This window comes from Ambystoma mexicanum, chromosome 5p (assembly GCF_040938575.1).
Source record: "Ambystoma mexicanum isolate Mex_15411 chromosome 5p, UKY_AmexF1_1, whole genome shotgun sequence".
Classification (NCBI taxonomy): domain Eukaryota; kingdom Metazoa; phylum Chordata; class Amphibia; order Caudata; family Ambystomatidae; genus Ambystoma; species Ambystoma mexicanum.
In genome coordinates this window covers 191,069,585-191,087,057 of record NC_090930.1, presented here as the reverse complement: position 1 = coordinate 191,087,057, position 17,473 = coordinate 191,069,585, and the positions used below count along the sequence as shown (strand labels likewise).

The 17,473-nt window shown below is 41.7% G+C and overlaps 1 protein-coding gene across 4 annotated transcripts in view; it reads left to right on the top strand.

The window, feature by feature from the left end:
- PAK3 (p21 (RAC1) activated kinase 3) overlaps positions 1-9,383 on the top strand; it is a 460,078-nt gene extending 450,695 nt beyond the window's left edge. For all 4 annotated transcript variants that reach the window (XM_069612611.1, XM_069612610.1, XM_069612609.1 and 1 more), the window contains 2 exons: positions 5,682-5,819; positions 7,680-9,383. In XM_069612611.1, coding sequence (XP_069468712.1) covers positions 5,682-5,819; positions 7,680-7,769 — 228 coding nt within the window. In that variant the 3' untranslated portion in view covers positions 7,770-9,383. The remainder of the gene's footprint in view (positions 1-5,681; positions 5,820-7,679) is intronic.
- The last annotated feature ends 8,090 nt before the right edge of the window (positions 9,384-17,473 follow it).

The following is a 17,473-nucleotide window of genomic DNA, read 5'->3' as shown; positions in this document are numbered from 1 at the left end:
AGGCACCTAGCTACCTGAAGTCAGCAACCTCTTGGTATGCATTGAGATCTACTAACACCAATCTTGTTTCCTGCCCCCCCCTTTCAGAAATCAAAAGCATTGGTCAGATAATTTGCTAATGGTTCCTCCAGAATCTGGAATGGCCAACCTGCCTTCATTCAAGAAATTGCTGAAAACCACTTTTTGCTTAAATCCTCCTAGTGACCTTATATCCTTCACTGCTGTCCTGTCTTCCTTCTTTCTGTTGTCTTGTGTGTCTGTGTGCGCCCTGATCTGATGCCTATGGGCTCCAACGCTCTATGAACAAATAAAATAAAATTAAAATAAAAGACGTGGACAGCGATCTATCTGGTGTATTTGACAAGGACTTTCTTCGAACTCTCTCAACCTCCCTTCTCCCACCAACCTCACCTCCCACATCTCTAAACCTACCCATCTCCTCAACCAGCCTCGATTCCATCACCATTACCATTTCCATATTCCATACCCTGCCATCTTCTGTTCTCAGGGCATGCTTGAACACCTCCGTCACCTCAAAATGGGCTTAGACTAGCGTCAGCCATCAATACTCTGCATTGCACAGGGCAATTTGATTCTGACCAAACTTCCCACCCGGGGAACACGTTGTCTCCTGAATCGTGAGCTGCCTTATTCTTCAATTAACTTTCTTTAATCCTCTCTTCTACACCACTCAACTTTACCTCCATACTTGAAACATCACCCATCCAGCCAGGAAAGAGTCTTGGTGTACCATTTCTTCCCCTGTGTTAAAATGGCGGAATGCCTTTGGTGCAGTGTGGGGTAAATCTACGGGCAACAAACATCCTCATTACCACTTCCTTCCATTCCTTTCTGTTGGACCTTGGCCATCTGATAGCTTCCTTAATCACTCTTTTGTACCTTTCTACAATTCCATTGGTTTGTATATAGTGCTTGTCATATGGACAGTGGCTCTCATTTTCGAAATACATTTCCATCTTTTTTGATTTAAATTGTGAACCATTATCAGTGAGCACGACACCCGGGTAACCCTCACGCTCCAATAGCTCTGCCAAAAACTCAGTTATTCTTTTTGTGGTGACATAAGGTTTCATCTTCACCTCCACTCACCTCGTCAAAACATCCACAACCACTATGCAGTATGTCTGACGCCCATCACTCTGTATCGGCCCAAGCAGATCAATCACCAATTTCTCCCACAGTCTTTCTAGTATTTCTATTAATGCCATTGGACATGTCTCACTCACACACACACACCTTGCCACTATTAGCGCAAAGGATACAATCCATACTCTCTTCTCAATCTGGTTATTGCACGCTGGCCACCAATAACTGTTCCTTAGCACATGCTTCTTTTTTTACAATCCCTTGATGACTTTCATGATGAAGGCATATTATTCTCTCCAGTTTGTCTCCCCTCATGAGAATGCCATCATACCCATGTAGTTCATTTTTAAAGTTCCATAATGCCTCAACACCTGCTTCTCTTGCTGTGGTTTTACACAATTGTCCCTCCGACAAATGTTTAATTATAGTCTATATTTTGCCGTCTTTTTCTATTTCATCATACCACTCGTGTTTAGAAATTGCAGGCTCCCATACTTCACAAATTGCATCTTGTTCCTCCTTGTCACTTCCAGCTTCTAGATTTAGTTCTACATGACAATCAGCAGCGTAGTTCCTTACACCAGGAATATACAGAATCGTAAAGTCAAACTCCTGTAGTCTGGACACACACCATCTTCTTCTGCCCGAAACAGCTTGTCGTCTGCATGCAGCTCAAATTTGGTGCCCCAAACGAAACGCCTGAACTTTTCAGTGGCCCACTTAACTGCTACAGCTTCTTTTTCAATGGACGCATAGGCCTTCTCTGGCCCTTACAATAGGCGTGATGCGAATGCTGTCACATACTCCTTTTTGTCTTCAATTTGTGAAGTACAGCACCCAACTCTGCATTGCTAGAATTTGTGGAAATAACAATTTGTCACCCCCTTTATAATTCTGCAACGCTGGTGCAGCTGCTAAAGCTTGTTTGATATACTGGAACTCTTCCTCACAGTTCACATTCCATGAAAGTTGCACGTTTGATCTTAATAGACTTCTAGGGAGCTTTTGTGATTGGCAAAACCTCTAATGAACTTTGAATAATATTCATCCATCACCAAAAATATTCACATGATCTTTGCTATTGGGTGTGGCTATTTTCTCTATTGTGCCGCCTAATTCCTTCTTTGGAGAAATGCCTTCCTTAGAAATCACGGGACCCAAATACTCAATTTCTTTCCTATCCATTTTTGACATTTCCTTAGTGAGCGTCACCCTTACTTGACAGTTTTTGAGTATTCTTTCCAGTCTTCTGTCATGCTCCTCTTTGTCTTTAGCGTAAATCAAGATATCATCCTGGAAAATGATCACACCTTCGTCTCCGTCAAATATTTTGTAAATAACTTTTGGGAAAAGTGAAGAGGCTGAAATTAGACCAAATGGCATCATGCGATATTGATATAGCTCTTCCGGTATGATCAACTTTGTAAGATGACAAGATTCTTTGTGCATCTTGACCTGATGGTATGCTGAGGTAAAGTCAAGTGTCGAAAATAACTTTGCAGGGCCCATCGTGGAAATCATCTCTTGCAGGTATAACACATTTCTTCAGTTGGTGAAGTTTCACACATACCTGACTTTATCTGAGGGCTTCCTCGCTACCACCAGGGATGAAACCCATTCCGAGGCATCTATGCTCACTATAATACCTTGCTTATCTACTTCTTCTCTCATGGATAATGGTATGGTGTGTAGCTTTTGTTCAACTCATTTGCATCCATCTTTCCATACAATGTGATGTGTGAACCCCATTAGGCATCTAATCCCTTCTTTAATAACGTCATTTTCAATCACACTCTTGTGCTGCTTCAAGTCTTCAACCATAAACACTGCATCAGCATTTGGATCGAGACATACTTTTAGGAGCCTTTGGTGTCTTTGAAACATAAACACGTCCTTCAGCGTGTCTCCCTTTACAATACAAGGTCACTTTGAACCACCCTATCAGATCAATATCCATCCTCCATATGCTTTGGGGTTTATTTCTACCTCATGCAGATATTTAGGACAAATTCTTTTCCACTCCCCTTCTGGGATAAGAGTATATTTATTTCTCGAGTCAGCCATTATTCTAATCGGAGTGCCATTAACTTGAACAATTGTCATTGGGCTATCTGTCACCTCTTCCTCATCCCCAACAGCACAGATACACTCCTCGCCTTCATCAATCTCTTCATCCCCAATCCAATTAGTCCTCTCCCCCTGCAGATCCTGCATATCATTCTTAATGCTGGGCACATTGGGCTGTTGGCTAGATGGGAAGGACTGCACACCTGTAGCAGGACCTGACCCTTCTTCGTCCTCTTGTGTTTTAACTTTGGCCACAACCTTCCATATCTGATATTCTTCCAATGCTCCTACCCATTGCTTCTCTAGCTTCATTGTTGTACCTAAAATCTCTGTTATTGTTGTTCCATCTTGTTCTCCAATTTTGGTTCTTTATCAACGCTACAGATTCATTACATGGCTTGACGTAGACCAAGGTATAGGGTTGACTGAAATTTACTTTACTCTGTCTGCCAAGGGCCTTACACATTTTTCTTCTTTGTCTACCCGTAAAACAGTCTCTACTGGTGGCTCATCTTGCACCCACATCCTTTCTCTTACCTTGCTACTCCTTCACTCCATCGTATATTGTTCAACACTTTCTCCCTCTTCTTGTATGCCCTTACCAAACTTGTACCTTTCCAAAATTGTGCTCAATTACTTCTCATAATGGTTACTCCTCTTCTTTATGGCTTTTTCAAATTCATTCATATCTTCACTCTCATCCGTCGTTAGTTCTGGCAGGTCTTCAAATTTTTCCTGTCCAGCGAGTCCTAGACAAAGCAGGAATAGAGATTTTTGTTCTGTACACGCTGTAGTTTGTGCTGCAAACCACATTGGCATAGTGTTCAAAACCCTTTAGCCATCTTTCTTTTCCATTGAAGGGATGGCTCACTAGCTTCCGTTAAAAACACAGTAGGTGGGGGGGAACTGTGCATGGCCATGTCTCCACCACCTCTGTGGGCAGCTGTGGTGGTAGGAGATTTAGGTTGTCGTGGTTGCACACTTTATTTAGTTGATGCAGTTACCATCATATAGTCAGTACCTATAGAGCATTCAGTTTGCACGTGTATTAATGTTGTTTTTTTTATTTCAATTCTTTTGACTGGGACGAGGAGTGCTTCTATAAGATGCACATCATCATTACATAGCCTGGCCCTTGTAAATGGTCGCCCGTCAAGTGATTGACACGTTTCAATGGGTGCTTTCCTCTGAAGTCTTCCCCCTCTTTTAGTGCTGGTGTATTGTAGTGGAGTTTTTCCGTTGCAGGACTCTTAATTAACAATGTTCTGACCGGTTTGTTTGGTGGGATTTTCGTTCAGCTCACCTTATACCCGTTGCAGCAGACATCTTCTTTCTTTGAACCAGCCACTATATTGGAGGTAGGGCTTGCTCATTGTCACCGCTTGAATTAAGTTATATGTAGCATGTATAGTGGGATAATGCGTGCCCTGCTCTCCTGGCAACTCCAACCATCCTTTCCTCTGCCTCTCGCGTTCGCCTTCCCACAAGCTCTCAACACCTTGCATCGCGTCATGAGTTCCATGAAGTGATACATTTCAACACTTCAACAGGGTGTGTAAGTGTGTAACGAAAAAGACAATGATGGATATGGAAAGAAACCAGCAATTGTGCTTTCAGAGGGTTATGTACACAAAGAAAGCATAATGCAAAACAAACAATTGACCTGTAATTGCTATATGATTAGAGCAATGCATTTATCAGGTACTTCTCCAATGTTATAATAGGGCATGCCAATACGTTTTGCGATATTATAGCTATACTGTATTCTGTTTCTTCTGGTGAAAAGATGGACATTATCACCATTCTTGGTATTTACTCAGATTAATTCTATTTAAGGAATAAGTCCCGACAAGTTCAGCTAATTGCCCACGGCCCAGGTTCCAGGTAGAGAGAAGTGAGGGCCTTAACAAGTGGGTCATAGAGCTGTTACCTAACTGTTAACACCTCTGACTGAGCGGTTTATTGCTATTGGCACCACAGCATCTGCTAATAGCTTCTTTTTTTAAGTTGAGAAACGGTGCAGTTGTAGTTTTTCAATTTAACAAAAAAAAACACATGATGAAATGTCCGCCTTGGAAAACAGGGAGGAGGAAACTACACATAGTCCTGTCTCCAGTTCCATGATTGCCTTTGCTGCAGAGGAGAAGGGGCGGGACATTTGGCTGGAGGAGAGAAGACGAGTAGATGCAGGGTCAGGTAAGGTAGGTGGTGCTGCAAGTATTGGGTGGAGGGGTTAGAGAAGGGTGGCTACTTGCAGGCGGGCGACCATAGGCCTTTGCCCTGGGAGGCAAGATGTTGGCCTCCCGCTGCTTAGCGGCTGAGAAGGCAGACAGTACCATGAGGCAATCTTGCATTCCAAGTTCACTGATTATATTCAGAATTGCAGCATGCTTGGTTTGGGCATATTATACATCACATGTTTTTTTATTATTCTAAGTCAATGTGACGTCTTTCACAATCCGCATGTGCTGGGCAGCCACAATAAAACATTTTGTTTTTGTTTACAGGCATTATATCTCATAGCTACCAATGGAACCCCTGAACTCCAGAATCCTGAGAGGTTGTCTTCAGTTTTTCGAGACTTTCTGAATCGTTGTCTTGAAATGGATGTGGACAGGCGAGGGTCAGCCAAGGAGCTTTTACAGGTAAATCTCACCAGTGCCATCCACATTTTCTAGATGGTGGAGGAGAATTTTAAGATAAACCTCTACTTTCCACTAACAGATTGTTTTGTGTGCCATCCTTATACACCCAAGGATGGGGAACGCTGCACTGGAGGGAAATTAAAGGAATAGTGCGCACAAATATTTTTGGTCTTAAAACATTTGCAATAATAAAAAATATTTAATAAACATCTTTTTTATTGAAAGTTCCTATGTAAAATTAGGAGGCGTCCATTTTGTGAAATGGACGAGCCTCCTGTGTTCGAGTTAATCTCTGCACTTGCGGCAGTAAAGAAGCAAAAGCCAGCTGCTGGTAGCTTTTATTACAGCAGCTTTTGCTTCATTAGTGCCGGGGACGTGGAGAGCAGAGAATGCAGGCAGAAGGCTGCTGCGGATAAGTGCATTTATTGTTACTTTCTTTATGCAAACCACAGCAATCATAAATAGCGTTGTATTTATGATTGCTGTGGTGTTCTTTCTAAGTTTCCCGAGCTCCCCTGAGTCTTGGGAACACGGGAAACTTAGAAAGAAAACCACTGCAATCATAAATACAACCGCACTGTTTTGAGTCTCCCGTGCGCTTCCGGCTTGGAGGAGCACGGGAGACTCAAAACGAAAGTACCTGCATTTATAAATACAATGTTGTTGGCTTTATAATTGCTGTGGTTTTCCTTCTAAGTTTCCCAGGCTCCCCCGTGCCCGGTCACTAGTGTGACACACCGAGGTATGCAATTAATATTTTACATAGGAGAATGGCTTTCATTGCAGATCTCTTTTAGTGGGCTCCACCAAAGCTTTTACACTCTGTATTACATGTCTGCATGCTGAATGAAGTGTTTGGTTCATAAGCAGGTTACCCAGTGGGCAAACAGATTATCTTACTCTCTGATGCTAATAGCCTAATAATTTTCAGAGGGCCATTATCATTGGGATAATTGTGCTGCCCCCAATTTATGGATCTCCATTTTGCCTTGGACTATAATTGGAGGGCAGGTAATTGTCCTATGATAAGGACATAACCTTGGTTGGCAGTGCTTAAATTGATCATAGCTGAGAACAATTAGAAATCTTGCAACATGATATATCTCAATAACATGTTTCATGTCTCCGCAAAAATTGGAAAATACATGTGGTGATCCTTTATATAATAGTATTGTATGACACACTAGCGCCCGGTGGAAAGGGAAGCATCCACACAGGTAGATGTCAAGGAATGTAAGCAGAATCAATCAGTGATGCCCGGGGACTTGCGGCCACCTGTGCACCTCCCCAAGGTGTTCAGCATCTTCTTTTTGGTCCTCAGCCCTGGTTCCCTTCATTCACCACCTCCATAATCTACACCCTTCTGCCTTCTCTAAAGTTTGTGCCCCCATCTTGTACCATCCACTTACCTGATGCTCTGACTGCCACATCCTTACTGATGGCTTTAATGACAATAGAAAGTAACATAGTGCCTTTTCTATTTCTATTGCTGCCATCTTTTTTTCCCATGGGAATTGGGCACGTGCATGACAGTTGTGGCCGCATTTCCCCTTAAAATAAAAAGCTATTGGAGGAGTACCCTAGTCTGTTAATAGCGATAGCTATGGCTATGTGGTTCGAGCCAGTAACAACCCTGAGCCCTTGTTAGGCCCTTCATTCACTCAGGCCTTGCACCCTAGAGCTGTCATGGCGTTACCGGCCATGCCCTTCCAACATCCATGTAGCTATCGCTTTGATGATCTCCAGTGGTAACTCTAAAGCATTTTATGATTTCTCACCACCTGAACTCTTTGGTTAGGGAAAAGAAAGTTGTTCAGTTGAAGTGTGATTGAAATTTCCTTTCTTTCTCTTCTTTCCCAGCATTCATTTTTAAAACTAGCCAAGCCCCTTTCCAGCCTGACTCCGTTGATCATCGCAGCGAAAGAAGCCATCAAGAACAGCAGTCGCTAGCGCAGAGAGCATTAGCCTCACGCCAGCTCCCTCAGAATACACAGGACTGAGCCAATCTGCAAAACCTCAACTCCCGCACTGCAGAGAGACGAAAGGGAATGACAGTCATGGGTACCAGTCGAGAGGGGGTGGGGGAGGGGCTACAGCTCTCTGAAGAGCGCAAACCTTCACGTGTCTTCTTCCCAATTCCTTAACTTATTTTTGAAGTCAAAAACATTTGCGGGCCCAACACCGAATTGAGAGAGATTGGCAACTGCCAGTCAACAGTTTTCGGGATTGTTACAAAAGTACGCCGGGGGAAACAAGGAACGCCAGCGGGACCCACACTGACCAATAAGTTCATTCACTTTTGAACCATTGGTTGTACTTTACAAATGCACAATCCCCTCCATTGAGTTCTCCTTTATCTTCGAACAAAAACATGGCTACACCTGTATTCACAACCATCTTCTGACTGAACATACAACCACGAATGATATCGAACAGACTACGGTACGTTCTTCTCTTGCGCAGTATATCCGTCCAGCTCTTTTGGAAACGCAAAACAGCGTACAGTTGGGCCTTATTTTATTTTCCGATCTACATCCATGCCTCCTCATCGTTTATTGTTGTATCGGTTTCTCGGATGCTTTCCTCTGGTGTTGAGCCTACAAAAACGGAACATGCTGTGACCAAAAACAAACATGTTCAAAGGTTTAGAAGAAAGATGGCCGCATTTCAATGGGAAGTTCTATGTGTTACAGCGGACATTATGTTGTGAGTTCCAAATGTGAAATGGATTGTCGCTTGCTGAATTGTTGTATGCGAATTGCAATATTGTGCTAACAATCACTTTCAACATCAATTCATGTGAAGCCACCTATTACCCACAAAGCAACCTTGGGCACAACAAAATGAAACTTTACAAGCTCCCAATCGTGCGCCTAGCGCAGGGGTCTGGAACCTTTGCCCTCCCGCCCCCCACATGTTTTGGATAACGATTCCCATGATCCCTTGCTATAGACTATGCTGGAAGATGGGAGTTGTAGTCAAAAACATCTGGACATTCGAAGGTTGCGGTTCCCCGACCCCGTGACTGGTCCTGAGGTGAGTTGGAAGCCTTTGAGACACAAGCATACGTCATAGTGCTTACATTTCACATAAGATGCACTTGGCCACACTTCTGATTAAATTGCGTGCACCGCATTGGGGGGTTATGGCTTTTTGGACGCATTCAGTATCCTTTGTATCTGAAGTATAGGGGCGCACAGGGAAACTAGCATGCGCACAAGGACCCAGTTCATCTATACATTGCCCACACGCAGCAATCACCCTCTGTCCTGAGGTGACCTGGCCCACAATATGTGATTAGAAAATGCCTTCTCCGTCCTTTCTTTTGAACACAATGGGAACATTGTTTTTTCTGCTAGAAAGTGAGCCACGGTTGTTGAATGAATGATATAAGTAGCTATAATTTACGGTACAAACCTTTTAAACATGTTTTTGAAAAATGTGTCTGGACAAACTTTTTTAGGTCAATAAAAAGTTATCCATTTTCATAAATGTCAGGGAGCACTCTGGAATTAAGTTTTTTTTTCCTTTTCTTTTTTTAATTAAAAGGTGTCTGAAAGTAAAGTTAACTGTGAGGTGGGTTTTCTGGTTGTTGATATTCCACATTTTAATGTGAGATCATAAAGTCTGAAGTTTTCTCTTTTGTGTCCAGGGAGCAACAATTGACCATTACTTGTCATTGGCACTTAAACCAGGACACCCACGTTTTGAGCCCCAATGCTAGTTTGGCCCATCACAAATGAGTCTCTCGGTGCCTCGCACCCTATTAATGAACAGACTAGGTCACTGACAAACTGGCCGATCCATAGTCTGTAGTATGGAAATGTTGCACAGATGCAATCATATTTTGGATGGTATGTGCTTCAGAGTAAAAATGTGCACTTAATCCATATTTGTACTATGATAATTTCTGCACTAGTGCAAATGCTGTGCAAAATTGCTCTTGCACTGCTGCAAAGTTTCTGTGATACAGCCCTTGATGTTTACAATTGCGGTAGCAAAATGGACTTGCATGTCTGACTGCCAGTTTACTGATTCCTGTCCCCGGGGCATCTGCCACAATAGCACTTCTGGGTAACCCGTAATTACATTGGTGGGAAAAAACACTGACTGGGAAGCAGGTTTTTTTTTTTTCCCCCCTTCAACTAGCTAGCACATTTCCCCACATATTCTACCAGTGGACTTCTCTGTTGGCCACTTAAACTTTACTACATACACCTATTGGTGCAACTGCTTATCACACTCAATATTCCATCTTGGTGTACTCTGAAGCACACTAGTGAACAGATCCAGTTATGCATATTTTTCGTGTGGCACGGTGGTTCCAGCAGCATGCATGCACAGTCTACTGTACACACACCTCAACACGCCACATTGGATTCCTGTAACAGCACAGAGGGTTCCATGATGAGTACAATATAGTTCCCAGAACACCCTTTTTAAAGTGTTTCTCACTTCAAATGCCAACTCACTGTCTCCATACTCGATACGCTGTCACAAGACAAAAGGAATTCACACTCCAAAATGGCCTCTACAACACCACATACATTTCTTTGCTCAAACGTAAGAATCGCGACTTATGGGTGGCGGCACCTTGTGCAAGTCAAGTAACCTCTACTCTTGTGTGGGAACCTATACAGTACTATTGTCAAATCCTCTCTCTGTATTTTAATGTATATGTTGAAATATGCCCAAAATGTAATTTATTACAAGAATTTGTCACCATTGGTAAATCATTGCTCTGGCTCAGGTGGGCCAATATGTTGTGTAGTAGCAGAGCTGTCTCTCATGTTAACATCCGGCGAGTGTGGTTTAAGGTAGACAAGAGTGTCTGTGGGTAATCGAGAAGATTTAGAATTCTAAAGATCAATCAAAAATCCTCACCTGGAAGTTGTACTCTGGATTACAAACAATAGACATGCAGGGTCATGCTACATAAACTGTTCACGGTTGCAACTGCAAAAAAGCACTAGTTCAAGTAGTGCAAAAGCATTATTTCAATGCACTATAGCATCAGGGTAAAGAACTAGGATTGGGGCAAACACTGCCCGGGTGCACAAATGCGTTGAAAGAATACTTTTTGTACTAGTAATTTTCCCTGTAATGCTACTTGCACCAGTGCAAATATTTGGCAGTACAACTTGAATTTCACTCAAAGAATTGATGTGCAGCGCATAGTGAGATCTGATGGCACGCCTTCGGTTAGCAGGCAGGGTCTTCCGACATTGAGTATGGTTGTAGATGGAAGAAGGGGCATATACAAAGCTAGGATATATTGAGGTCCAGACCGCATTCCTGGGGTGAATTAAAGAAAAACTACAAAACGGTACTAGTCTTTCTTTATTGGCAGGACAGAGGCTATTTAGAGACCATTTTGTGGGGAAGGGATGTTTTATAGCACCCACATTTGTATAGATTAGTTTATCTGCATAAACATATTTGATCCATGCAGGCCCAGGGGCAATGCTGGTGGGCTGGAAGGTGTACGTTGAATAAAGTGCAACGATGCCTGGACTGATGCAGCTGTGCTCCAATTCATCCTCCTCTAGTGCGCTCCAGCTGGGAGGGAGTATATAGCATGTCATAGAGTACATTATGGCATTGCTGAGCAAACCATTCCAGTGAAAGAACAAGTGGAATCCAGAGGGCTTTTAATTGAAGAGAGATGTTCGTATTGGACAGAACATGATGAAAAGCGATTGGGCACTGAGACAGAGAGGAACGGTATTGGAGAGCTCAAAGCCTTGACCTGGAGCTGATTGGTAGGATCCTTAGGCACAATCGGATCTGGTGTGTATAAAAGCATGCAAGTTGGTGTTTGGCGTTCACGCCATGGTAATACACACATGGCTAGAACTCTCCACTCGTTTTTGTCAGGAACCTATGGATGAATAGTTGAAGTGACTCGATCCGGGAGCTAATTATAGAAAATCTTGCCGGTCGGGCAGAAGAGTAGCAAAAATCGACAGCGAAATATATTCCCAACAAAATCAACTGTGCTTCTGAGATCTAGGTGCACCTAAATTGATTTCCACTTGCAAAGGTGAACAGTGTCATTTCATTGACCTGTTTCCGTGAACTACTACACCTCACCCGCTATGCATTACAAATGCAAGGATAAGCAGCTAGAGTTCTAGTAAAGGACATCACCGTGTTTTAAGGTCGGTGTGAGGTCAACAATCCAAGACTGTAAAGTGTGGAAAGGGCTTTAGTACAAGCCTTTATATAATTATTGGGCTTCTAAAATATTCATCAATAAGATATGTATATATTTTGTATCCGTTGTATTTGTGTTTTCAGTCTATCAAAGCAAACATTGGCTTCATCATGCCTTTTTATATCCATCTAACCCACTTTGGTCTGTCTCTGACATTGTCTTAATAGGACCAGGTGGCCCCATCCCAGAGGTCTATAAACCAGCAACTCCCAGATTTTGCATCCTTCTATAAATTGTTACCCTCCCAGGATTAAGGAAGCAATCGGGGGGAGGGGGGGTGGCTTGCCATGGCCAGTACAATCTCCAAGGCCCTGTTTAAGGGACATTTATTTTTGAAGGCATAAACTCTCTCAAAGCACGAGCCTGCAAACTTTTGCTCTCCAGATGTTCTGGATTACAACTCCGCCCTAGTCTGCATATTCAATGGTGAGGGATCATGGGAGTCCTAGTCCAAAGCATCTGAAGAGCCACAGGTTGCAGATCGCTTTATAAGATTTCCAGTCGTAAAGGGCTTGTCTTAAAGGCATATTTAATCTCGGACATATCTTGTCTGTGATCCTATACCAACCTCATAATTGAGTGTACAATTGTATAATAGAAAATTGAACATTGTAGTATTAGGTTTCTACTCTATTTTTCAAACTCCCTATTATTTTCACAATCGGTAGCATCCGACTATCCCCCAGCCTCATTGTTCCTTGCACCCTCTCTCTTAGCCCTACCCCTAATTTGATCTTTGCATTTAAGGGTTGGCATTCTGTTTCCCCTAGACATCCATTGCCTCTGCCAAGTGAGGCACTCTTATATCTGCCCTGCAACTGTGAACGCTCCGCTTGTTTAAGGTGCACGTTTCTGTAGCCTACATCTATCACGATTTCTCCATTTGATATTTCAATTATCTACCAAATCCATCTGCATTACCCTCTGCCTGGAAGAAATGCATATGTTTGTGTTGGGTATACAAATTCAACACACAGCAAACTGAATCGAGTCTGGAACCAGTGAATAGTAGATGGTGGCTAACTTTCCATGGTGATGACATATTGAAGTGGTGATCACTGAAACACATCTGATTCCAATTCTCAATATTACCACAATATGTTTTGAATATTAGCAATTTTGTCCTGGGGAAAGTATTGGATGAAAGGGATTGTTTGCACAACCACAATGACCATTTATTACTTCAAGAAGATGTAATCAGAATGTCCCTCAAACTTTGGGCATTAAACAATTCTTCACCAAGTACTCTAGAATATGGCTCATCCTAACTGTCCCCGGGCGGTGCCCATTGCTTATTCTGTGGGTCATCGTGCCTTGTCCAGGGAAGGATTCACCAATTCTCCGAAGACACTGTTTTTGTAGTTTTAAGTGCAAGGGATTTTCTGGAGGTCCCTTTTAGTCTGTGTAACGTGTTCATTCTTGTATTGTCTCTTTATGGAGTCAACTAATTCTGGGTATTTGTTAATGTGTGATTTACGTTTTCGGACCCTGCCAGGAAGGATGTTGATGAGAGACATGTAGCACCAGCTGGTTCAATGTAGCACATTCCACATTTCATACCTCTAAAGAGATAATGCAAAATGTATATTTTCAAAAGATTAAGACAAGTGATAATATATTAAAGAACAACCAAACGCAATAGAAGCGCGTTAAGGTCTATGTTGGTAAGATCACATATCCTACATTCAAGACAATACTGAAAATCTTGCATCTAGAAACATGGCCCACTTTTCAATGGCACCAACAGTTTTTCAGATTACATAGAGCATTGCTGGATCTAGAACTGTCCTTTACAATTCCTTTAAAGTTAGAGCAAGCTATTTATTTTGTCCTATAGTTATTTTCTGTGACCCTTTATGCTATAATTCTTAATACTTCATTTCAAGTGCCCTCTTTCAAGGCATTCAGGTGCAAATATGCATGTTGACTTTGGTGGTACAGATGCGACATAAATGTGCTTGACGTGATAATCAATTCCTACTTATCCTCTTTGATTTAAATTGCTATATTGTCTGGCACCACGTTGATTGACCCATATTTGCTTGACGAACCATAGACAATTTGAAGTTATATTCTAATGCAATGATTATAGAGGCTCTCTTCACTTTTCTGATTTTTGGATGAATCTTCTCAGTATTGAGTGTTTCAAGTACCATCTGTAACCATATGCAAATATCTTGGAAAGTTGGCAAGTTCCTCTAAGAATGGCTTCTTTCTTTCCTCTTTTTCACTGTTGGGCCTAAGCTAATGATATCAGCTAGAAAAAAATTCTCAAATGGACTAAACTTAATCAGTGTAATGTCTCACTTGGGAGATCCAACATCTTCACCCATTCAGAGAAGGTTTTGTGTTGGGGATTTTGCTCTACATTTCATGGCATTTCCAAGGTCTTCCAGGTAGCGTTGCTTACTCGAGCCTCTATACTTCAATCATAGTAGCATTGCCACAAGCAGGAGACCTAACCTGAGGTTACAGATGTCGGAACGACTTAAGATTTTGCTTTTAAGATGGCATGTTTAACAATGTCACAGACCTGTCGCCGTGTTATTGATGACAGAAGTTTGATTATCCCCTAATTACCTTTGAGGTTAAAGAGATGCATCTGATTTCCTGGCATCCTTTCAAAACGTTTTGGCCTGGAATATTTACTGGAATTGGTTTAAAAGAGGGAATTGATGGATGTATAGAATGTCTTTATTTGAAACCAACTTTTTGCCTTTTTTTGAAGAAATTCGATCAACAGCAGATTAGAATTCGTAAAGCTACAGGACATTCCACATGAGCTCCATCTTTTGAACAAAACTAGGTACTCAGTATAATCGTGGAACATCTGCCTAGCTCACACTGACCAGTTCATTGGCTATGTGCTCTGCTCTCTTTCCTGCAGTTAAGTCCTCTTTTCAACAATGTTTTTTCTCAAAGCTAGTAGTTTTGGCAGTTGTGCTATAGCCATATTATTGATATCCACGTTTGCTGGTTTATGATGGAAAGTTATCTTACAATTATTGTTCACAACACCACTGGCAACAATGTTATTAACATTCTACAGTCCTCAGAACATCTTTGCAAATCTGTAACAGTGGCCCTTTGCAAACTGTGTTTTTCCGTCCACAAACAGCGTAAGTGCATATTTGGCACCAATGAGGCTTTGCAAACACCGTTTGCACCTCTACAAATTGCCTTTGTGTGTCTATTAAAACTGGATCTATAGTTGTATTGTATGTCCATCTTATACACACAAGTGTTTACAGCAGGCTTGGGCAACCTCTTGCCCTCCAGATGCTTTATCCTACAAGTCCCATGACCCCCTCACCATTGTGTATACTGGGTTGGGCTGATGGGAGTTGGAGGCCAACACATCTGTCGGACACTGATACATCATACATCACTAAGTAGCCGCTAGATGGTTATGACTTGAAACTTTGCATTTAAATCTTATGATATTATTGTACATTATGTTCCTTTAGATCCGGGCTGTTATTCAGTGATGTCATAGTCGCGGTACAAGTCAAGTGAATTTCTCACTCCTGAGGTACTGATCAAATGGTATTGACTCACAGTGATCGAATGTGGGAGATTCAAGCTAGTTCTTCACTGTCAGTGAGCTGGAACTGCACACACATTGGGTGTGTTATTTTTTTTTTTATTTTAGCTCTAGCAATGAGCACAGAGTGGAAAACGCACATTGCACTTGTGCTCCTGCCTAACACACTTTTTCCCCTTTTGACTCGTGTAATTTTCAGCATATTCAAAATAAGGGCAGATCAAAATATCAAGCTTGACACTTTTAAAAAAAAAAAGTATTTTAATTTTTTTGGGTCAAACTTGAATTTTATATCCACTCTAATATGGTGAAGTCCACATGAGTTGAAAGTGAATGCCCTATGCAAGAATACATGTGCAATGCATTTTTCAGTTGTAGGTTGGGATTTTCTGAGCACAATCACAACCTTGTGAGCCCACATTAATAACTGATTAAAAGTTCAAGTGCAACTCATCTTTTTTTGTTTTGTTTTTGTGATGGCTAGCAGGCACGTTTTCTTTTTAGAAAGGTTTATCGAACATTATTTTTCCTTTCCTTAAGTGAATGTTTGACGATGCTCCCTGCAGCCAACTATTAATAGTATCTGCTATGCCAACTTTTAGGAGAACTCTCAAACCAAGGGAGTTGTGTGTCTCTGGTGCGTTATTGGAACGCGCAAAGACGCTGTTTTGTGGCGCTAGTGGGAATCCCAGATATTGTGATCTAAATCACAATGTACTTGCTCGGGGTCCGAAGAAAACAAATTCTTGAAAAAGTAAATGGGTCAGGTTGATGCAATCTATATTACCGTAAAATAATTGTGGAGTGTTAGAGTTGCCAATCAGTCCCAGGTTCTCAGGCGCACCGTTTTATCCAATCCTGGCATTAAAGCAAAACGCACTTTGCATGCTGGCCCTTGTAGCTACCATGTTCCTATTATGACAATTGTCCTAAAGTCCCAGCATGCAAAGTGCTTTTGCATTAAAAAGGCAAGTCTGGATACAGGCGTTTCTGATGAAGGGCTAGCCAGTGGGCAATAGGACATTATGCCCAAGCCATGGCCTGATTGATCCAGATAAACCTTTATATCCTCACAAAATGATTGTATTCAAAATGGCTGAAGACAGTCTTTGCCTGGAGAGAAGATTGTGGATTGCTTTCTCTGGTACTCCATTGTGCCCCTATTGAGTTCTTCTTGGTATTAAAGTGAAGCCCTCCACTTCTGCTGTTTTTCTAGTGACCCTCCACACTGAATTCATGCAGTTTCTACTGACCTTGCAGATGGAATGAATTGTCTGCTTTGCGATCATTGCTTTTTGGCAACACATGGTACATTTGAAGGCATCCAGAACACGTTTTAAACAATGCTGCCTCCTACAAATTTAACAAACGAGGCTATGTCAAAATGTGGCCATTGTAAATCAAGAATATTGACTTTAACATGATTTAGTCCTTAAATGTTGCGATTAATTTCAAATGTTGATCATGTAAACCCTAGGGCGCGAAAAGCCACCGTTTACGAATATATGCGTATGTTTCTTTATATGTCTGAATATAATGGTATATGCACAGGCTACTTATGCCTGTGCGTATATACAATTGTGTGTGTAGATGCACAAAATCGCACACATATGTATCTTTTTATACATATAACTATACATATATGTGCTGTTTTTGCGGAGTCTTAAAATCACAGAAGATGAACATTTTGATACCTTTAGTTGGACTAACTGAAAACACTATGCAGAGATTAAATGTGGCAGCATTTCTTTGTTGAAATCCCACCTTTACAATGCAAACTCCATTCTTTCCCTTCCAAAAAATACAAACAAAAAATATGGTTGGTTGAGACACTTCACCATCTGATGAAGTCTGTGGGACTTTGAAAGCTAATGCTAGTTATCCTCTCTGATG